We start from the raw sequence: 18,308 nt of genomic DNA, 5'->3' as shown, positions 1-18,308 counted from the left end.
AGTTATGAACATTTTAAAGAGTCATCGTAGAAATTAACTTTCATTCCCATAAGTCAAACCAGAGAGTGCTAGACAGGAGCATTTAACTTGAGGTGTCTTTGTTATGTCTTGTCTCCCTCTTGCTTGTCTGAAAGTCACAAAGATGTCTTACAAGAGGAGGTGCTGGGATTCTGAGATTTACACAAAAAATTTCTTGTAAAACTCCCTAATGACCTGAGAGAACATCCAGAGGAAAGGGACCCCATTCTTTTTATTCTTTTACTCTCTTTCTTCATCTTTTCCATATATATCAGCCATTGTTCCAATTGACCAGGGTTGAGGGGGCTACTGACTTTGCTTGGAGTCTGGCCATAATTAACTTCTCACATTTAGCCTTTGGTTATTAATCTTCACACTCCAATCATGCGTGTCATGGCTCATAGAGAAGATGATAATATTCATTGGTAAACATCTGAGGTTGCCTGGCAACTGCAGGATCTGCCCCATTTTGGGAAGGCTGGAATGCTCTCCATGAGAGGAAGTTTGCCCTTAAGAGAAGGTTGTTTTCCTCATTTTGAGTGGAAAGATTAGTTTTCCAAACCTGAATTAGTAGTTTAGGCTCAGAGCTTTGAGCTAAGGAAGAGGATAATGAAAATTCCAGCTTTGGATTGCCTCTTTTTTTTCCTTTTGCATTTGCTTTTGGTTTGCGGGGGTAGGGTATCTTGTTTTTGTTATAAGTGTAACTTTCTAAGAATTAATTCCGTGTCTCCCCCCACTCCCAGCTCATAGATATGTGTCTGTCTGCCATGCATGAGTATCTTTTTTGTGTCTTCTCCTACCTTAATGTATTTTATTTTGTTTTGTCTCCATGTCCTGTCCCCCACCCATACTTGACCTGTGTGTCACAGCCGACACAAGAGCGTGGGGTCAGCCAGCCGTCCTGCTGCCTACCTGAGCAGGGTCGCCCTGCTCCCACCCCCCAGTGGAAACAGGTAAAGCTGCTGCCCAGGGACCAGAATGGGTGCTGCTTCCCTGGGCCTTCCAACCCCACTCCTCCCTCTGAACCAGCCACAGCTGAGGCCTCCTACACTTTAGAATCCTAGCTCTCAAGGACAGGAAACTTCTGTACTCTTTTGAGTAGCAACTGTGGGGGGAAGTTTAACAGACCCTACTGATTGTATTGCATGATTTGTTTAACTTGTTGGGATTTGAGAAATCACTTAAAAGGGTAGGTGGTTAATTTGGTGTTGAAACTTGCTAAAGCTATGTGGGAAGTAGTTTAGCTACCTTAGCTTCTACAGTTTTACCATTATTACCTTTGTCCCAAGTTGACATTTTGCTTACATGTGTCCTTGTAACCACTGCAGGGAGAATCCTGAATTCAGCAAGGCTGAGAATTGGGGCAGTAGAGCCTTTCATGTTAAATAGGAAAATGTTAGCCGAGAAATAGTCTCAAACTATGATTTTTATTTGTTTCAGACCTTCAACAAAGATGATGGTGGGCATTTTCTAGGTGTTTTGTCTCCATTTAAAATACTCTTTGAAATTTTCAATGAAGTTTTTACAGGATCTCCTAGCTGCTCATTAGCAGTATAGGATAGGACAGAAAGAAGGGGGTGGGGAGTTGCACCTGGCTGATAATAGGAAGCCCATCAGAAAGATTGGGGCCTCTACTGTATTTTCTTTCTCCCAAGTCACAGTTGAGCAAGTTCCTGCTCTACTGAGTGCAGCCTGGATTCTCTGTCTTATGGTTTGATATCATTTAGGACTAAGATTCTGAGAGGTCAGGTGAGCTAACCCTCAATTTCCTCTTGTGCTGCAGAGTGCCAGGTATTGCTGGGAGGTGCTAGGGAGTGGCAGGTGGGTTTTATTTGAATTATATTCAGGGCAAAAGTTACCTTTCTAACCTCTTTTTTAATAATATGCCACATTAAATGCAGGGCCCATGAGTCTGAAATGGAAGCTAGGGAGCAATGTCCAGACTCACAACAGACCCCAGCCTGCTTCTTTCTCTATGCCTAGGAAAACAAATAAACAAAGTTCATTAGAAATTCCATTTTATTTTCTTACCCTTTGCCTTGAAGTCTACGTGGCTGTATGATTTGAAAGGTAATATTTAGTTGAGGATCTGCTGAAGGGGAAAGTGAACTCTAAACTAGGTTCCCCCAAACTCTAGATTCTGACAATGTCCAGAAAGGTCCTCTGAGGTGCAAGGAGCAAAACAGAAGGGAAGTCAGTAGTAACATGTGTAGATGGATGAACTGATGACTTTAAAAGGCATGTGCCCAGAGCAGCTTTGAGTTGGCTTCCTGGGAGGTCTCAGAGGTATTAAGTGTGACCCGAGGAGACTCGCTCAGCTGAGGCCCCTGTCCTGGTGAAGACTGGTACATCAGCTCATCACCTGATGGAACTGTACCAAAGGGGCATCAAGACAAGAGCTTGGTGTTTGTGGATCTGTTTGTGAAACATCTGGTGACCTCTAACCTTGTATGGGGTGCTACATGGAGACATATAGCTAGGTTGTCATCTGGGTAATATATGATTACAGTCAATGAAGCAGAATATTGCCAGGCTCTTTGGGTAGCAGAATAGAGCCATTGAAGTCAAACCTGGGTTCTATGGAGTGGGTACCAGAGATTACAGTGGAAAGGGTATCTGGGTAGATCTTGGTAAGTGAAAAACCATGAACAATGAAAATCCTGTTAGATCATTGTTCTATGGAGTTGGGAACGTGAGTTTACTTGGCTGTGAAAGAACTGCAACTCACAGTTACATGTAATTTTTTCTCAGCACTAATCAGGGGTGGCATCATGAGTCTTGGCCTTGTAAATTTATCTCCTAAAAGAGAACCTTGGCAGGCAGTGCCACATGCTCCAGAAATGTGGGAACAGAAGAACTTCAGTGGTGTGCTCCACTGGCCCTCTGCTTCTGACTCATCCTGTCTGCAACCTTGTTTCTCTCCCTTTAGGATTGAGGGGTTGACTGGCAATACCTTACCATGACTCACTTTTTGTTTTTCTTGAAGAGGTTTGGATTGAGGCAGGAGGGTGTGGCAAGCACAGCCATGGTGGCTGAGTTGGCACAAGGATCAGTTTTCACTTAGGTCATGGTATGGAAGAGGAAAAATGAATAACAATTTTGCTTGCCAGTGACTTCTCTTTTTTACCTTCCTGTGTAAACACTTTGGCCCTTCCTTCCCCACCCTTCTACCTTTTGATCTCAGAAATGCATCCTGCAGGCAACCAGCCTTCGTTTGGAAGTAAGTCATCATGTGAAGTTGGAATAGATGATGGGGCTCTTTCCCCTGGCCTCACAACCTCTTCTTTCCCTCCCATACTTCACCTGTGTGCTGCCCCACATGGTCATACTGGTCATGAGGAAATGGAGGATTCCTCTGGCCTAGAAATAAGTCATTGTTCCCTAAGTACCAAAGAGTTCTCTAAATCATAGATTCATAGGAAGGGAGTACAATGGAGAGGGGCAAAATGGGGAAATAATCCATGGATATGTGTGGTGTTCGGTTAGTGAAAGATATTTAAGTTTTATATTCTGTTTCCTGTACTTTCTTGTATTTCCTTGGTAGTTTTCCAGAACCTTTTGAGCGTGAGTGAGGGGACTGAGAAGAGGGAAGCCATGGCAGGGTTTTGTCTTGGGTGAGCCCTCAAGGAGAGTGCTGCTTTGCTGCTGGTGGGTGAAGAGGTGACTGAGCCATCAGGAGACAGTCTTCATGCTCCCCTTGTGCTATTTGGCCTGTGTGCCCTTTCTCTCTACTTACGTCCAAGCCCATTTCTTCTGTCCTCAGCTTCTCTGATAAAACTCACAAAGAATATACCCTTGATCCCTGGCATTTAGAAAGTGTTACACTGCAAGTTCTGACCCCAAGGCCAGCTGCGGAGATTACCCATGTGGTCTGTACTTACCAAACAGCGCAAGTGTGACCCAGAGGCCAACGATCGACTGTGACAAGCCATCCTCCCTAACCATACAGTGATTGCTGTTGAGGATGGAGAGGCAAGGGAGGGATGGTTTTGGCAGATGCCCTTTAGTCTTTCTAGAACCAGCCAAAACATGGCTCCTGTTTCACCAATGTTCTCTCTGTTTGTGTCTGTTGGTGTAAAAGCGACGGGAAAAGGAGTGTTCTCGGACCTGCCCCAAAAAAGTGATCACACTCTCTCCTCCCCCTTCTCCACCTCCCTGTCGGGCGCCTGGCAGCCAGCAGGTGATCTTCTTTGCATGCTCCGTGGTCCTCGTCTGTGTCTTCCTGCCTGCCTGTGTAGGTGGCTAGGGTAGAGACCAAATCAGAACTCCCTCTTTTCAGAAATAACAATCAAAAAACAGAAAGATCATTTGTAGCAGAAGCACCTTTTTTGCTACAGATGAACAATTTCCAATTAGACCTCAGGATAACACTTAATATATTCAAACCCTGGTTTAATCTAGTCCCACATCATAGGAGAACAACTATGCAAGACTAAAACTTTAACTATATTTGTCACAGATACAAGGTCCAAAAAGCCCTGGGGAACAACACATTTTTATATAACCTCATTTAAAGCAGCCACTTTTGTCTTGCTGCCCATGGAGATATAATTAGGATGGGCTTTTGGAAGCTTTTTATAGGGCCTCACTATATTACGAGTTTGGTTCCTTCTGGTTTTGAGAGCCCTGCCTCTCACTTATCCAGCTTATGCCAGCAAACACCTGTCCTTCCCATCTGCCCCACTCACACTCTAGGCAGACCATTTGAAAATGCATTATAGAGCAGTTAACCACAGACATGATTAAAGAGGATAATAAGCATACATTAATAAAGTATATTTATAGAATAGAAATTGATAGAATTTATAGAATTTATAGAAATAGGATATTTCTATAAAATAAAATACTAATTTTAAAGGCAGGATCTATGGAAAGACATTTTCTCAACTAAGTGGCCTATTTAAAAGGGGACCCTGAGTAATGTGTCTGATTGTTAAAGGGCCACACTGTGTCCCTGGGCCTAAGAATTCAGCCATTGTAGACTGAGTAATTACCCTATGCCTTGTCTCTACATAATAACTAACACTTAGTCCCAGGCAGCATTCTCAGTTCTTGTTGTGTTACCTCCATCAGTTCTCCCAGTAACCCTACGGCAGGTACTATTATCATCTCCATGTTGCAGATGAGACTGAGGCATAGGGTAGGGAGGCCAAGTACTTTGTACAAGTTCACACAGTAAGTAATGGAGCCAGGAATTGAATGTGGGTGGTGTGACTCTGGAACCCAACCTGTGGCCTCATCCTGCCTGTGGAGACCATTATGTTTGTGGGCCACATTAGAGGCTTTGGATTAGTTCTTCCACCAGTACAAGGCCATAGGCTGAATCCTCACCAGTAATCCAAAGAGTGATGAGAGTGGCCTTCCCTTTTCCCACACAATTGCTGATAGTTGTTTCCTTGGGTCCGTAGAGGCAGCCATATGCCTGTCTTCAGGATTTCCATGCCTATCATGTACATATTCCTATCTGTTGACTGAAGATGCTTCCAGTCGTCATCCACTTCTTCCTTTAATAAATGATGCTTTGGTCCCATATGCCTATTCAGGGACCACTCCCCATCCTGGAGTTTCCTCTGGACTGTTTAACGGCCATTTGTTCCAGGCAGTTTCCATCTCCCCACCTTTCCTTTCTAATATCTTGTTGTGGAAAGCTTCACCCTTTCACCCTCCTAACCAGCTTCTCATTTTAAACCTTCCATTTAATGCCTCTGATCTTGTGCCACTGTGTGAAAGAAATATGTTTGTTCCACTTTTGTACTAACCATAGTTCTTTATTTGTGTGGCTGACCTCACTGGAGGCCAGATGGACAGAGTGCTAGACAGAAGGTTGTCCTGGGATCATGGGATTTGATTTAGATGGGATTGTGGTTTCCTGGGGTGGGGATCTGTCAGGGGCAGGGGATATGTGTTGAAATGAATTCTGAATATCTGGCACTGTCACTTAGTAGGTCCACATAGAACATTTGGATGGAGCTTAAGTCTCTACTTTGTTATTAACAGACGTACAGGGATCTTGATGCTGACAGCCGTGGCAAGCAGAGTCCCCACCATGAGAGGGTAAAAGAGCATGAATCATGGCATGGGATGCTGAGAGCCAAACGGACGGGGCACGCTGTGGTGGTGGGGCAGAGGGAAGGTGGGGATGGTCCCCTCTCCCCTTGCTTTGTGCACACTCTTGTCACTCAGCCAAGAGCAAGAATTCTTGTTGCTTAACCTTGTTGACCCATGTAAATAGCATTCACAGGAGAGCATTCATCTGCCCAGCACAGAGATCAGTAAGTGGGTGGGATTTGCTTGTATCTTTGGACATTCGGGGATCTTGAGGTAGAAATAATGAGAGAACCAAAGCTCTTACTGGTGTGGGGATTTTTCAAGTATGAAGAACTGATGGAGGGGAAGGAAGGTGGTGACAAGGGTGTGTAATGAAAAGCTTTAGTGGGTCTCTTCTGAAAAACTGAAGGGGGATCTAGTGATTATACCTGGCCATCATATAATTTGATGAATAGCAGAGATGCCCATTTTTTTTTTTTAATTTTTTTTTCAATGTTTATTTATTTTTGGGACAGAGAGAGACAGAGCATGAACGGGGGAGGGGCAGAGAGAGAGGGAGACACAGAATCGGAAACAGGCTCCAGGCTCTGAGCCATCAGCCCAGAGCCTGACGCGGGGCTCAAACTCACGGACCGCGAGATCGTGACCTGGCTGAAGTCGGACACTTAACCGACTGCGCCACCCAGGCGCCCCGAGATGCCCATTTTTAAAAGCCTGCTTATTTTCTGAAACTTTTGGTTGTTACTGTTACCCTTAAACCTGATCCCTGAGTGAGTTAAGCTCTGCAGCAAGAGTGAAGAATCCTCTGTAACTGTTAATTTCACATGGGCCTTTTTTCTTTTATTTTTACCTCTCCTTCTGCCTTTGCTCTCTGAGAAATACAGTCACTGCGAAGGAAGCTAGTGCTGTATTCTTACACCCCGTCACCAAGCAAGAAGCAGGCAATCTGTGCTGCCAGGACCATGCGTGGATCGGTGCTGGCTTAGGGAGAGAGACCCGGGCCGAAGTGGAAGGAGGGTGTCTATTTCATCTCCTCACGCATGGCCCAGCTCTGCTTTCTTCACTTCTGTTGGGGCTGCTTCCTACCATGAGCACTGTGTGCCCAGCCTCTTTCTTCCTTCTTCCCAGGCTGTATTCCCCTCAAAAAGAAAAGTAGGTATTTTCACAAAGAAGGGCAAGCCCTACATTTCAGGGAATGCATAGTTAATGAGACCCTGATGATTTTTAATGAAGCAGTGCCTAAGCGAAGAAGAATAGAGGGAAGTGTGTAAAATAAAAGGAGAGATGGGCAGGGAGAAATTGTCAAAAGTCTAGGGCTACAGTGCCCCCAGAAGAAAGGTAGGATTTTGAGCTCAGGAAGCAAGAAGGTTTGCAGGGAATTTTCTTTCATTTTCCCAATGTATTGGTTTCCAGATTCTTCACTGCAGGGGTCCGGTCTAGATACTTATAAGGGTTACTGTATGTGTGCTCTTCCAGGATTTTCTGTCCACTATTCCATAATCTTGCCTGTGCACTCACCTGCTCCTATCCACCCCCCACCCCCACCCCCACCCCCGAGTCTTCCCATTAGTTTCACTGCTTTGCCATCCCTGGGAGAGTTGCCTTCTCTCTTATTTCTCTCAGGTGGGTGATACTCTTCTACAGAGATCTCCCCCTTGGGCCTGTGTTTCTGAGCCTGCCCCAAGTGCTGAGCTGAGGGCCAGTGAGCTGGCTGAGAATCTGGAGCAGGGATGGTTACACTCCACTTTATCACCGCTCAAAGCTGTGAATTTAGTGAGGGACTAAATTGGGGGTGTGATGGATCTGCTTGGAGCTAGAGGGGCAGAGAGCTTCTCTTACCATGACAGTTCTTCCCTCCACCCTGCAAGTATTTCATCCTGAACCTTGTAGGAAACTGAGCAGTTATCACTTGCCAGAGCTCTCAGGCCCCTTCTCCCTCTCTGGGGACTGGACAGATCCTGGCTGCATGGGCCCACCACCAAGGAAGATGCCAGCTTACTTTTGCAACACATGCTGCATGCAGTGCAGAGGACTTGGGATCTTTTCTCCTGATCATTGCTGGGATTTGGCTGGCTCCTTGGCAGGCAGAGTTTCTCTGAGCACTAGCAATAGGAAGAGGCAAAGCCACATTTCTGGCCTTTATGGAGGAGTAAACTTCATTCTAGATTTGCTATTGCTATTGTTTGCTGTTTGTAAGGCCAGTGGAGTGATGAGGTGGTACAGTCTCCTTCTGCCTAGGAGAATTCCCAGCTCAAGTCTGTGAGGGTCTCTACAGAGGACATAAAGTGGGTGTGTGAGCAGGACACAGCCCCTGGCCTCTGTCTCCTCCTGGCTGGCAGGCAGCATTATCCACTTGGGGTGGATGGAGTAAAACCACCCAGCAAGAGAAGGCAAGGCTTTCAGAGACGGCTCATGTCTACAGTGACCATGTTCCAGAGCGAGCTTCACTGTAAGCATGAGGCAAGGGTGAGCGAGCTGAAAGTAAAATGGAAGCTTTGAATGAGCCATTCACACCTTTGGGAACTAAGAATGTCTCTTTACTGCATTAGTTACTTAGGTAAAGGTCTAAAACTCCCAAATTCCTTACATTCAGGTCAGTATGTAACTTTTTATTTAACATTTCCTTTGATTTTTTTTTTTCTCCATCTTGTATTTTGTAGCCAGAGCCTGAACCTTCTCGCCGATTTTTTGTTGACCAGTGGGAGCTTTCTCTTAGTCTTCGCTCCTCCAACCGCCCCGCCTCTCCCTCTTCTGACTCTCTCCGACAGGTAGCACAGCCTGGAACTTGGCAAAGCTCTTTGCTCTCCAGCCTGTCGTCCTCAGTTCACCTACACAAATGTCATCAGGCCCGAGGGAGGTTGCAGAGCTCTTAACTTTGGCCTGTCTTCTGTGGGAATCCACGTGTGTGTGTGTGTGTGTGTGTGTGTGTGTGTGTGTGTGTGTGTGTGTTGTCTGTCGGTTGTGCATGTGAGGTCTGTAGGCATACACCAAAGTTAAAGAGGCTGCTAGCTTTCATTGTAACAAATTCTGTCACAGTAAACCCACTTCTATTATATTTCAACTATATAAAATAACAACAAACATTTTTCAGCCATTAACTTTTTAAATTCCAAATGTCTTCGTATGGATATGTATTAAAAAATATGAACAATAGTGTAATTAAATCTCTTAAATGGAGTGGTGAATATGCAGTATTGTGGGTGCCTCTTGCATTGTAATCACTTGAGGACTGAACCCTGCTATTTCCCACAGTGGAACTGATCCAGCTATAGAGTAGTTTAGAGAGAGGTTGGCGGATCCTTTTGCCCTTTCTGTTTATGTTTCCTGTCCTTGAGCAGTCTGTGTGGTACGTGTGTGGAAACATATGCATGTGTGGCAGCAAAAGTATAAGTCCAGCAATTGCCACATTTAGACTGTTTCTTAAGAGTGGGGAGAAGGATACCATCTGCTATTCATGCCAGAAGAAAATAGAACTTGAGTTTCCACCTCTCTTGGGGGGATGCTTGTCATTATTACCGCATTGCTGAGAACTGAATGTGACAAATGCCTTTGCACGCAGGCAGCCCTGGGCTGTATTTGCTGAGGATGCCAGTTTCTGGTGGGAGGGAAGGGTCCTGGCCGAGCAGTGAGGATCCAGAGCTTGCTCAGTGTCCCAACCTCAGGGGTGGCATCTGGCCTACACCCTCACTTACTTTCTGCACCCTCGGTGTCAGCTGTTAAGTGACCTGCTCAGCTCTGCCTGGTGTCAGTCTGTTCCAGGAGTAAGTTTCCCTAACAGCTCTAATCTAAAGAAGGTTTAGATCTTAGAGCCACTTGTTTTTCTCAACCATTAATGGATATAAGCTGTGGAGTTAATGAACAAATGGCACCAATCCTTGGAAATCTCCTTATTTTAAATTGAAAAATAGAATTGACTCCTCAGTTCCAACTGAACCTTGGAGAATTGTTTGCTCATCTGTGCTTCTGTTATTCTCGTGTTCACATAGAGCTAGTTCCCCCTGTCCCCCCACCCCTGGAGCACTTCTCTTGTTTGTCCCTTCTCAGCCCACGGCACGCCATTGCTCAGGCCAGTGATTCTCTCACACCTGGCTTTGTGTGTTGTCCATTCAAACCACTTCCTGACAGGGTTGTGGACATCCCCAAGACAACTGCTCCTGGAGTGTTTTTCTCAGTCAGAATTACAGGGCTCCCCAAACTCATTAGGCAGTTCTCTTATTCCACACAGTTTATGAGAGGAGAGTCATGCACACTAGGTGTCCTGGCCATCTCCACATGGAAGGGTGACCTTGGGAGTCTCTAAAGGACTGTCAGCAAGACTTTGACCTCAGTCCTTGGGACAGGCTCAAAGCTAGGCTGCCTAGCAGGAAGGCTTACAATTGAAATTTTGTAGTTTTGTTTGTTACTTCTTCAACATTGCTAGAAAGAGGATTGAATTGGTTGGATTTTTTTTTTCTTTTCTTTTTCCAACCTATGAAAAAATAATCCCTCTTGGACTAGAAACTTCCCAAGACTTCCTGACTTCCTGACTTCCCAAGACTAAACTAAGCAACTTGTCTGCATGGCTCCAGGTGTTAGCCTCCTGCAGCTGTGTTTAAGATGCCCTGCCCAGTCTAGAACACTTTGGCCTTAGTGCCTGGGTAGAACAGATAAATATTAACAGGGAGAATGGGCTGAGAAGGATTCTTCCAGATAAAGCTCAGAAATATTTGATGCATATGACGGGGGTTATGAGTGAAGCATTAATAGGAGGAAGGTGATCATCACGAGTAATACTAGGCTATTGGCATCTTTTACCCAAGTGGAGAATCAGCCTTGCAAGTGTGAGCTTAGTTTCTTTCTTTCTTTCTTTCTTTCTTTCTTTCTTTCTTTCTTTCTTTCTTTCTTTCTTTCTTTCTTCTTTTCTTTCTTTCTTTCTTTCTTTCTTTCTTTTTTATGTCTTTTATGTTTATTTGTTTTTGAGAGAGAGAGAGGCAGAGTGCAAGTGGTGGAGAGGCAGAGAGAGAGAGGGAGACAGAATCCAAAGCAGGCTCCAGGCTCTGAGCTGTCAGCACAGAGCCCAACGCAGGGCTCAAACCCACAAACCACGAGATCATGACCTGAGCCGAAGTCAGACGCTTAACCAACTGAGCCACCCTGGCACCCCAAGCTTAGTTTTTTTTCTAAATGGTGAAATAACTTGCCAAGCCCTCTCCTAGACCCAACTTGAAACATAATGTTAATCTGGACATGTGCCGTGTGGGTGGGAGTTATTCCTCTTGAATTCTTTGTATGTAATTTGAGTCACTAGGGTATAGGCCCTTCTTACTCTGTTCTATATTTGTATCCATCCTGTCTTTCCACCTCCCTGAACTGTATGCTCCGAAAAGACATGGAAGACTAAGTTCTCCCTTACTGAGTTTAATTATTCCTGCAGGCATTACTCTTACCTCTGCTGATACCTCTGTGTGGACGTTGACACCCATTTTTCTGACCACCAAGTTTCCCTGCTTGTGGGCACTGTGTTGGCATGGTTTGCTGCTGCACCTTGTATTCATTTTATACCTTTCAAAGATTTTTTTCCCCCTGTCTTCTTAATTTATTTTTTTTTTCCTTCTCATTTTCCATCATTCTGGTCATTTTATAATCTCCAACCAATAGAAGTATATAAAGATGTACACTGGCGGAGTGAGCTCATTGGCTGAGCAGATAGCCAATCAGCTTCAAAGGAAAGAACAGCCCAAAACCCTTCTAGACAAGAAGGAACTGGTAAGAGATATATTAAGGGCACCGTCTGTCTAGATATAGCACAGCTGTGGTAAATAAACCTGGTTTATTCTAAGTAGCTTAGTAACATATATACCTAATATATGCCATGCGGTAACTTTTTTTAAAGATATCTGAAGTTTGTAACTGAATTTCTAGGACTGACTGGCTGTTTAGAATGTTGTGTGGAAAAACATACTTAGTATCTGTAAAAGTGATTGTTTGCTCTGGAGTCCTAGAGGCCCACATTCATGTAGAACGACGTGAACTCTGAGTAGGTATTTTTATGCTACCTTCAAAACACAATTCTGTCAAAATAATTTGGTTTGTTATGAAATTGTGTAAAACCAACTGGGGATTCCTCTTGGGTGTTGATTAACATCGATTCAGAACCCAGCTAATGCCGATTGCTACATAGAGGGCACATGTGACAGTCACTGCACTAGTGCCATTGTTCTTCGGGAGAGCCAATAATAAAGTGAGCCATCGTAGTCTGTCTCAAAACAAAATTGCTTAGTGAGGGTTAGTTTCACATATGGAGAGGGTCGTGCACCTCCAGGAGGTGAGTCTAAGAAGTGTTGGCTCTGACAGATCTTCCACCATCCCCCATTACAGGGCTCGATAAAGAAGGAGTTCCCACAGAACTTAGGAGGCAGCGACACGTGCTACTTCTGTCAGAAGCGGGTCTACGTGATGGAGAGACTGAGTGCTGAGGGCAAGTTCTTCCATCGGAGCTGCTTCAAATGCGAGTACTGCGCCACTACCCTGCGCCTCTCGGCTTACGCCTACGACATCGAGGATGGTGAGTCTATTTGCACTTGAGGCCATACTTAGAAACTGAGCTTAGGGGCACTTTTTTCCACGTGAGCTGACCTTAGGGCTCTTACTGCATTCTTATATATACATTTTTTCTGCCTCTCCTAACCCTTCCCATCCATCTCCCTCTACTCCTTATTTTTTCTCTAAGACTCTTTCTTATAAATATTTCCCTAAAGTCACCAAGCTGTAGCACAGCATTACTCAGTAATGACGCTAATGAGAATGGCATGCGTTAATGTAAATCACTTCCCTGGCTTCACAGACACTTGCTTTCTTACCTCAGGGTGGGATCTTAAGATAAAAGGGACACAAAGAGAATAAGGTATTTTTGTCTTTACTTTAGAGAAGGGGAAATGACAGGCCTATGGAAGTCACATTTCTTGCCTCTGGTCAATAACAGCAAATTGAAACTAGATTTCACGCCCTTGGGGTTCTGAGACTTTTGCTTCCTGAGGATGACCGAATTATGCCCACCTCTCTCTAGCATCACCGTTTCTCTGATGAATTGAGAGTTTGTAGCACAGGATCTAAATCTAATTTACTACAGTGTCCAAGCCCTGGCCTTTTGTAATGTTTGTTGCTTTTATAAATAGAACGACGTTAATGGAGCATAAGGTGGAGAATTATGCAAACAATTAATAAAGCCCAATAGACAGAGGCAGACTGGCATGCCTGCCATCTAAAGACTCTTTAAAACTCCTTAAAGTAACTGACTACTACACTCATTCCTATGGAATGCTGAAGGAATGTCTTGAAAGGCAGGCTTACTGATTCAAAAGTAATGAAAAGATCTAGATTAATGGGAGTCCTCATAGAGGTGGCATTATGTGCTCTCTTTTTGGATTCCTGGACCCAAATCCAATGTGGGGGCAGGGTGGTGGAGTCCCCTACCCCCGCCCCAATACCAAGTAATTCTCCAACATCAGCAGGGTGTCTAAGAATTCAGCTCAATTCTGACACTAACTACTCGACCCAGAGATAGCATCAGATTCCACACGTTAAGGGCTCAGGCCAGTAATACTGTCCCTTGCCCCCTACTTTAGACACTAGTCATAAGCCCCAGGCTATTACCTGTGCTTCTGACCACCAGCTACAGATTGGGGGTTCCAACGACCTCCTTCTTAGGTTCTTCTCATTTGCTAGAGTGGCTCACAGAACTCAGGAAAACACTTACATACCAGTTTATTAAAGGATATGGTAAAAGATAACAAATCAACAGCCACATGAAGAGATACATAGGGCAAGGTCTAGGGAAAGGGCATAGAGCTTCCATGCCGTCTCCAGGGGCACCACTTTCCCCACATCTCTATATGTTTGCCAACTTGGAAATTCTCTGAACCCCATCCTCTTGGGTTTTTTTTTTTAATTTTTTTTTTTTTCAACGTTTATTTTGTTTTTGGGACAGAGAGAGACAGAGCATGAACGGGGGAGGGGCAGAGAGAGAGGGAGACACAGAATCGGAAACAGGCTCCAGGCTCCGAGCCATCAGCCCAGAGCCTGACGCGGGGCTCGAACTCATGGACCGCGAGATCATGACCTGGCTGAAGTCGGACGCTTAACCGACTGCGCCACCCAGGCGCCCCATCTTGGGTTTTTATGGAGGCTTCATTGTGTAGTCATGTTTGACCAAGTCATTGGCCATTGTTTGATTCAGTCTCCAGCCCATCTCCCTTGAGGGGTTGAGAGGTATCCTGGAAGTCCAACCCTCAAATCACATGGTTGGTCCTCCTGGCAACAGCCCCTGCCCTTGGGTGGGATCCAAAAGTCACATTAATTGTTACAGCCAAAGATACTTTTATCTCTGTCAATACTTGGGGAATTTCAAGCGTTTGGAGCTGAGTCAGAAACTGGATGAAGACCGAATATACATGAGAAATATATTTGGTTATCTGAATGACTACATATATATGTCTTATAAATCACACTATGGTATGTCCATTATATTGGTAGGTAATTTTTGACTGAGGAGATGGTAAGGTGATGTCACATAGGAGAGGGACACCACCATTAGGAAGTGGTCACTTTAGTCATCCAGGCTCTGCTAATAATGAATAAATAGGCAGCTCTGTCAGAAGTAGCAACAAAGCAGCCAAAGTACTGAACTGAGAAAAGCTAACTCTAACCATTATGGGGTAGCTGGTCCTTAACTTTAGTAAAAAGCACCACCCAGTCAGGGAAGAGTTAAGACAGTTGACTAAATAACTAAAGTATATTCTTAGGTATCAAATTTTCTGTTCCACCATTCCTACACACCTGCTCTTTCTGTAACGCCTCTGATTTCTAAGGGTAGGGATTGGCAGATGGAGCCCATCCAGTGTCTTTTAACTGTCCTTGATGCTGGGGTTATTTTAGTTAGCCTTTTACTGAAGTCTGGCTAGAAAGAAGATTGCTCAAGGTCCAGCCAATTAATTGATTTACAAATACTTTTGCCCATAGATTGTTGTGTACTTGTCTTTGCCACATTCTCTTGAGGATACAGATGAAATGTAAAATGTTCCTCAAGGAGCTTACATTCTGGTGGGCATGATAAGACCAGGGCACATGGAGCAACAACAACAATGAAGAGTATATGATTAAGGGCTAACAGACGACATACAGATTTTAACTTTGTAGAAGTTTAGAGGAAGAAGAAATCAATGAAGCTCAGTAGCCTTTAGGAATGACTTAACTGACCTTAGGTGAGACTCTGAGAGAGAAGTATGAAATGGCCAAGTAGAGGAAGAGATGGCATACTAGGCAAGAGAATGACAGGAGCTCAGGTGGAAATGACTGTGACACTGGGCACAGACGAGGCTGGTTGGTGCTTTGTTGTTGACACTGGGGTGGGGAGGACAGTGGATCCAAACAAGCTCCCCAAATTCTAACCCAGATAAACTTTTCATCAGCTCAGCCCCACGACAAAAGACAAGTGAACTGGAGAAAAGAATGGAATTTTGGGGCTCCTGAAGTTTTAGCCTGTTGTTCATCCACATTACCATGTGACTCAGAAATCTAACTGAAGGCCCTCAGATAAGAAAAAGACAGGAAAGTCATAGCTCATTTGTAGGAGGAAAGAAATAACCCCCACACTATGCTGGGCTCTTTAACATGTACCGTGTCATTCTGCCTTCACAACAACCCTATACAGAACTAGTTTTATTATTGCAATTTTATATACATCAGGAAAGTGAATTCAGAGAAGTTGTAAATGCTTGTTCAAGTTCACACAACTAGTAAGTACTGGTTTGCACTAAATGACCTCTGGGATCCCTTCCAGGTTGGCCTCCTGGGATTAGTGACTCTGGGCCCATGTCAGCTCCACACAGGTGAACTGAGAATCTTACACTTTAGAGAAACATCCACCTTTTTTTACCCTTGTCCCTAATTAGTCTTCCCTTCAGCTCTTTTAAAAGGATGCAGTTTACCCGAAAACTAAGATCTTCTTTCTCTTCCCAAATACTCGCTTATTTTCAACTGCTGCCAACTCTTAAGACAAGGACTCTAAATCAGACAGTACATCAGGTCATTCCCTGTCGCCTCAAGGAGAGAAAACACCCTACTGGCTAAGGTGTTTTGTGAAGGGCCTCCATTGGTAGCAACAAGCCTAAAATAGTCCACTGCTCTCCATCTCTGCAAGTACCACCCTGACCGCACTCTGCATCTTCCACCTGGACTACTGATCTCCCTGCCTCCACCATTGCCCCCTATAGTCTGCTTCCACAAAGCAACCGAGGAATCTTAAAAGATGTAAATCGGATTTTTGCAACCTCCTGATTTGTACTCTTATGGTCCGCTGTAGTACAAATAGAATCTGCTGGGGCTGAGAGCTTTGCATGTCTACCCCAGCCTGCATTTCCTGTCCCTAGCTCACTATACTCCTGCCACACTGGTCTCTTTCCATTTCATAAACATGATTAGGCCACTGCTTACCTTAGGAGTTGGCACTGTCTCCTCTCCTGGAATACACTTCCCCCTAATCTTTACAGGGTGGGCTTTTTGTCATTCACTTCTTCACTCACATATTCTCCCCTCAGAGGGGCATTTTTCAGACCTCCTGATCTCTAGTACTCATCACTGCTTGGTACTTATTCACATATCATCTGCTCCATCCGAGCAGAGACTAGTCTGTCTTCTTGACTGGAACATTCTCAGTGTTTAGATTTGTACCTGTCCTATAATGGCACTCAGTAAGTTTTTGAATGAATAAATGCATGGCCCCATTTTGGCTTAAGCTTGTCCTTTAGCCATCTGTTTCCTCCAATTTCTTTTTCTAGTCTTTCCCATAGTTAATTATCAAGATTTCATTTATTTAGATCATCTAAAATCAGTGGCTTGACTGAATCAACCATAATTTGTGGGTAGTTTATAACATTAGCGTGGTTGTATTCACTAATTGAGACAGGCATCATAGTGTAGTGACTAAAGGTATAGGTCTTGGAGTCAAGCTTACTAGTAGGTTCAAGTCCTCTGTGAGATTTACTGAGTAGGGGACACTTTGGGCAGGTTGCTTAACGCTTCTGTGCCTCAACTAGAAAAAGGTGGATAATAATATCTACCTTATTGAGTTCTGAGGATTAAATTAATTGGTAGACGTTATAATACATATCTGGCACGTGGTAAATGTTACATAAAAATTAGCTCTTTTTGAGACTAAATGTCCATCAACTGACAAATGGATAAAGAAGATGTGGTTTATATTTACAATGGAATACTACTTGGCAATGAGAGAATGAAATCTGGCCATTTGCAGCAATGTGGAGGGAACTGGAGGGTATTATGCTAAGTGAAATAAGTCAGGCAGAGAAAGACAGATACCATATGTTTTCACTCGTATGTGGATCTTTAGAAACTTAACAGAAGACCATGGTAGAGGGAAAGGGGAAGAAAAAAGTTACAGAGAGGGAGAGAGGCAAACCATAAGAGAGACTCTTAAGGACTGAGAACAAACTGAGGGTTGACGGGGGGTGGGGAAGAAGGTAAAGTGGGTGATGGGCATGGAGGAGGGCACTTGTTGGGATGAGCACTGGGTGTTGTATGGAAACAAATTTGACAATAAATTGTATTTAAAAATAATAAAATAATAATTAAAAATAATTAGCTCTTTTTGTTATTAATCTAAGAAGCAAAAAGTACCACCAAGTTGAATGTGGAAAGAGTTTGAGGCAGAAGACATTAATTGAGCACCTATAACACATAATGTGGTCTCTCATTTACTTATCTCACCCTATGAGTATTATCTTCATATTCTACATGAAGAAACGTTTCAAAATGCTAAATAGTTTACATGCCTATTGAGTCGTTGAGACAGTATTTAAACTGAGATCTGACTTCAGAGCTCATATTCCTTCTATCACATTGTACTGCATTTATAGAGAAAACAAGTTTCTGGAATTTTCTTGATAATTACCTTTTGGTTAGGCTTGTGGGACTTGTTTTGAAACCTAAGCCTCTTTTCTTTATTAAAATAGAATACCGTAGCAGAATTCAATGAGGATTCCCTGGAGGTTAGCCTACTGAGCTGTATTTTAAAATCTAGGATTCTACTTTGTAGAAAAAAACAAACTAATGCAGGGGAAAAAATACAAGAAAGGAGTGAAAGTGACTATAACTGTAGTTTTCTTTTTTTTTTTCTTACATTTATTTATTTTTGAGACAGAGACAGAGACAGAATGTGAGCTGAGAAGGGGCAGAGAGAGAGGGAG

The 18,308-nt window shown here is 43.9% G+C and overlaps 1 protein-coding gene across 25 annotated transcripts in view; it reads left to right on the top strand.

Moving 5' to 3' along the window:
• MICAL3 (microtubule associated monooxygenase, calponin and LIM domain containing 3) overlaps nucleotides 1–18,308 on the top strand; it is a 231,500-nt gene that overhangs the window by 127,759 nt on the left and 85,433 nt on the right. For 18 of the 25 annotated variants that reach the window (XR_005786780.1, XR_005786781.1, XM_040462748.1 and 15 more), the window contains exons 17-22: nucleotides 888–971; nucleotides 4,100–4,198; nucleotides 6,016–6,072; nucleotides 8,727–8,834; nucleotides 11,704–11,811; nucleotides 12,424–12,610. Coding sequence is in view for 23 of the 25 variants with exons in the window: in XM_040462748.1 (XP_040318682.1) it covers nucleotides 888–971; nucleotides 4,100–4,198; nucleotides 6,016–6,072; nucleotides 8,727–8,834; nucleotides 11,704–11,811; nucleotides 12,424–12,610 (643 nt within the window). In the remaining 2 variants the exon portion in view is untranslated. The remainder of the gene's footprint in view (nucleotides 1–887; nucleotides 972–4,099; nucleotides 4,199–6,015; nucleotides 6,073–8,726; nucleotides 8,835–11,703; nucleotides 11,812–12,423; nucleotides 12,611–18,308) is intronic. The other 7 variants (XM_040462767.1, XM_040462766.1, XM_040462765.1 and 4 more) reach the window with 4 other exon arrangements.

This window comes from Herpailurus yagouaroundi, unplaced genomic scaffold, assembly GCF_014898765.1.
Source record: "Herpailurus yagouaroundi ecotype Mexico unplaced genomic scaffold, PumYag 355, whole genome shotgun sequence".
Lineage (NCBI taxonomy): Eukaryota > Metazoa > Chordata > Mammalia > Carnivora > Felidae > Herpailurus > Herpailurus yagouaroundi.
Note: the sequence above shows the minus strand (reverse complement) of the source record. Positions and strands in the feature narration are given on the sequence as shown.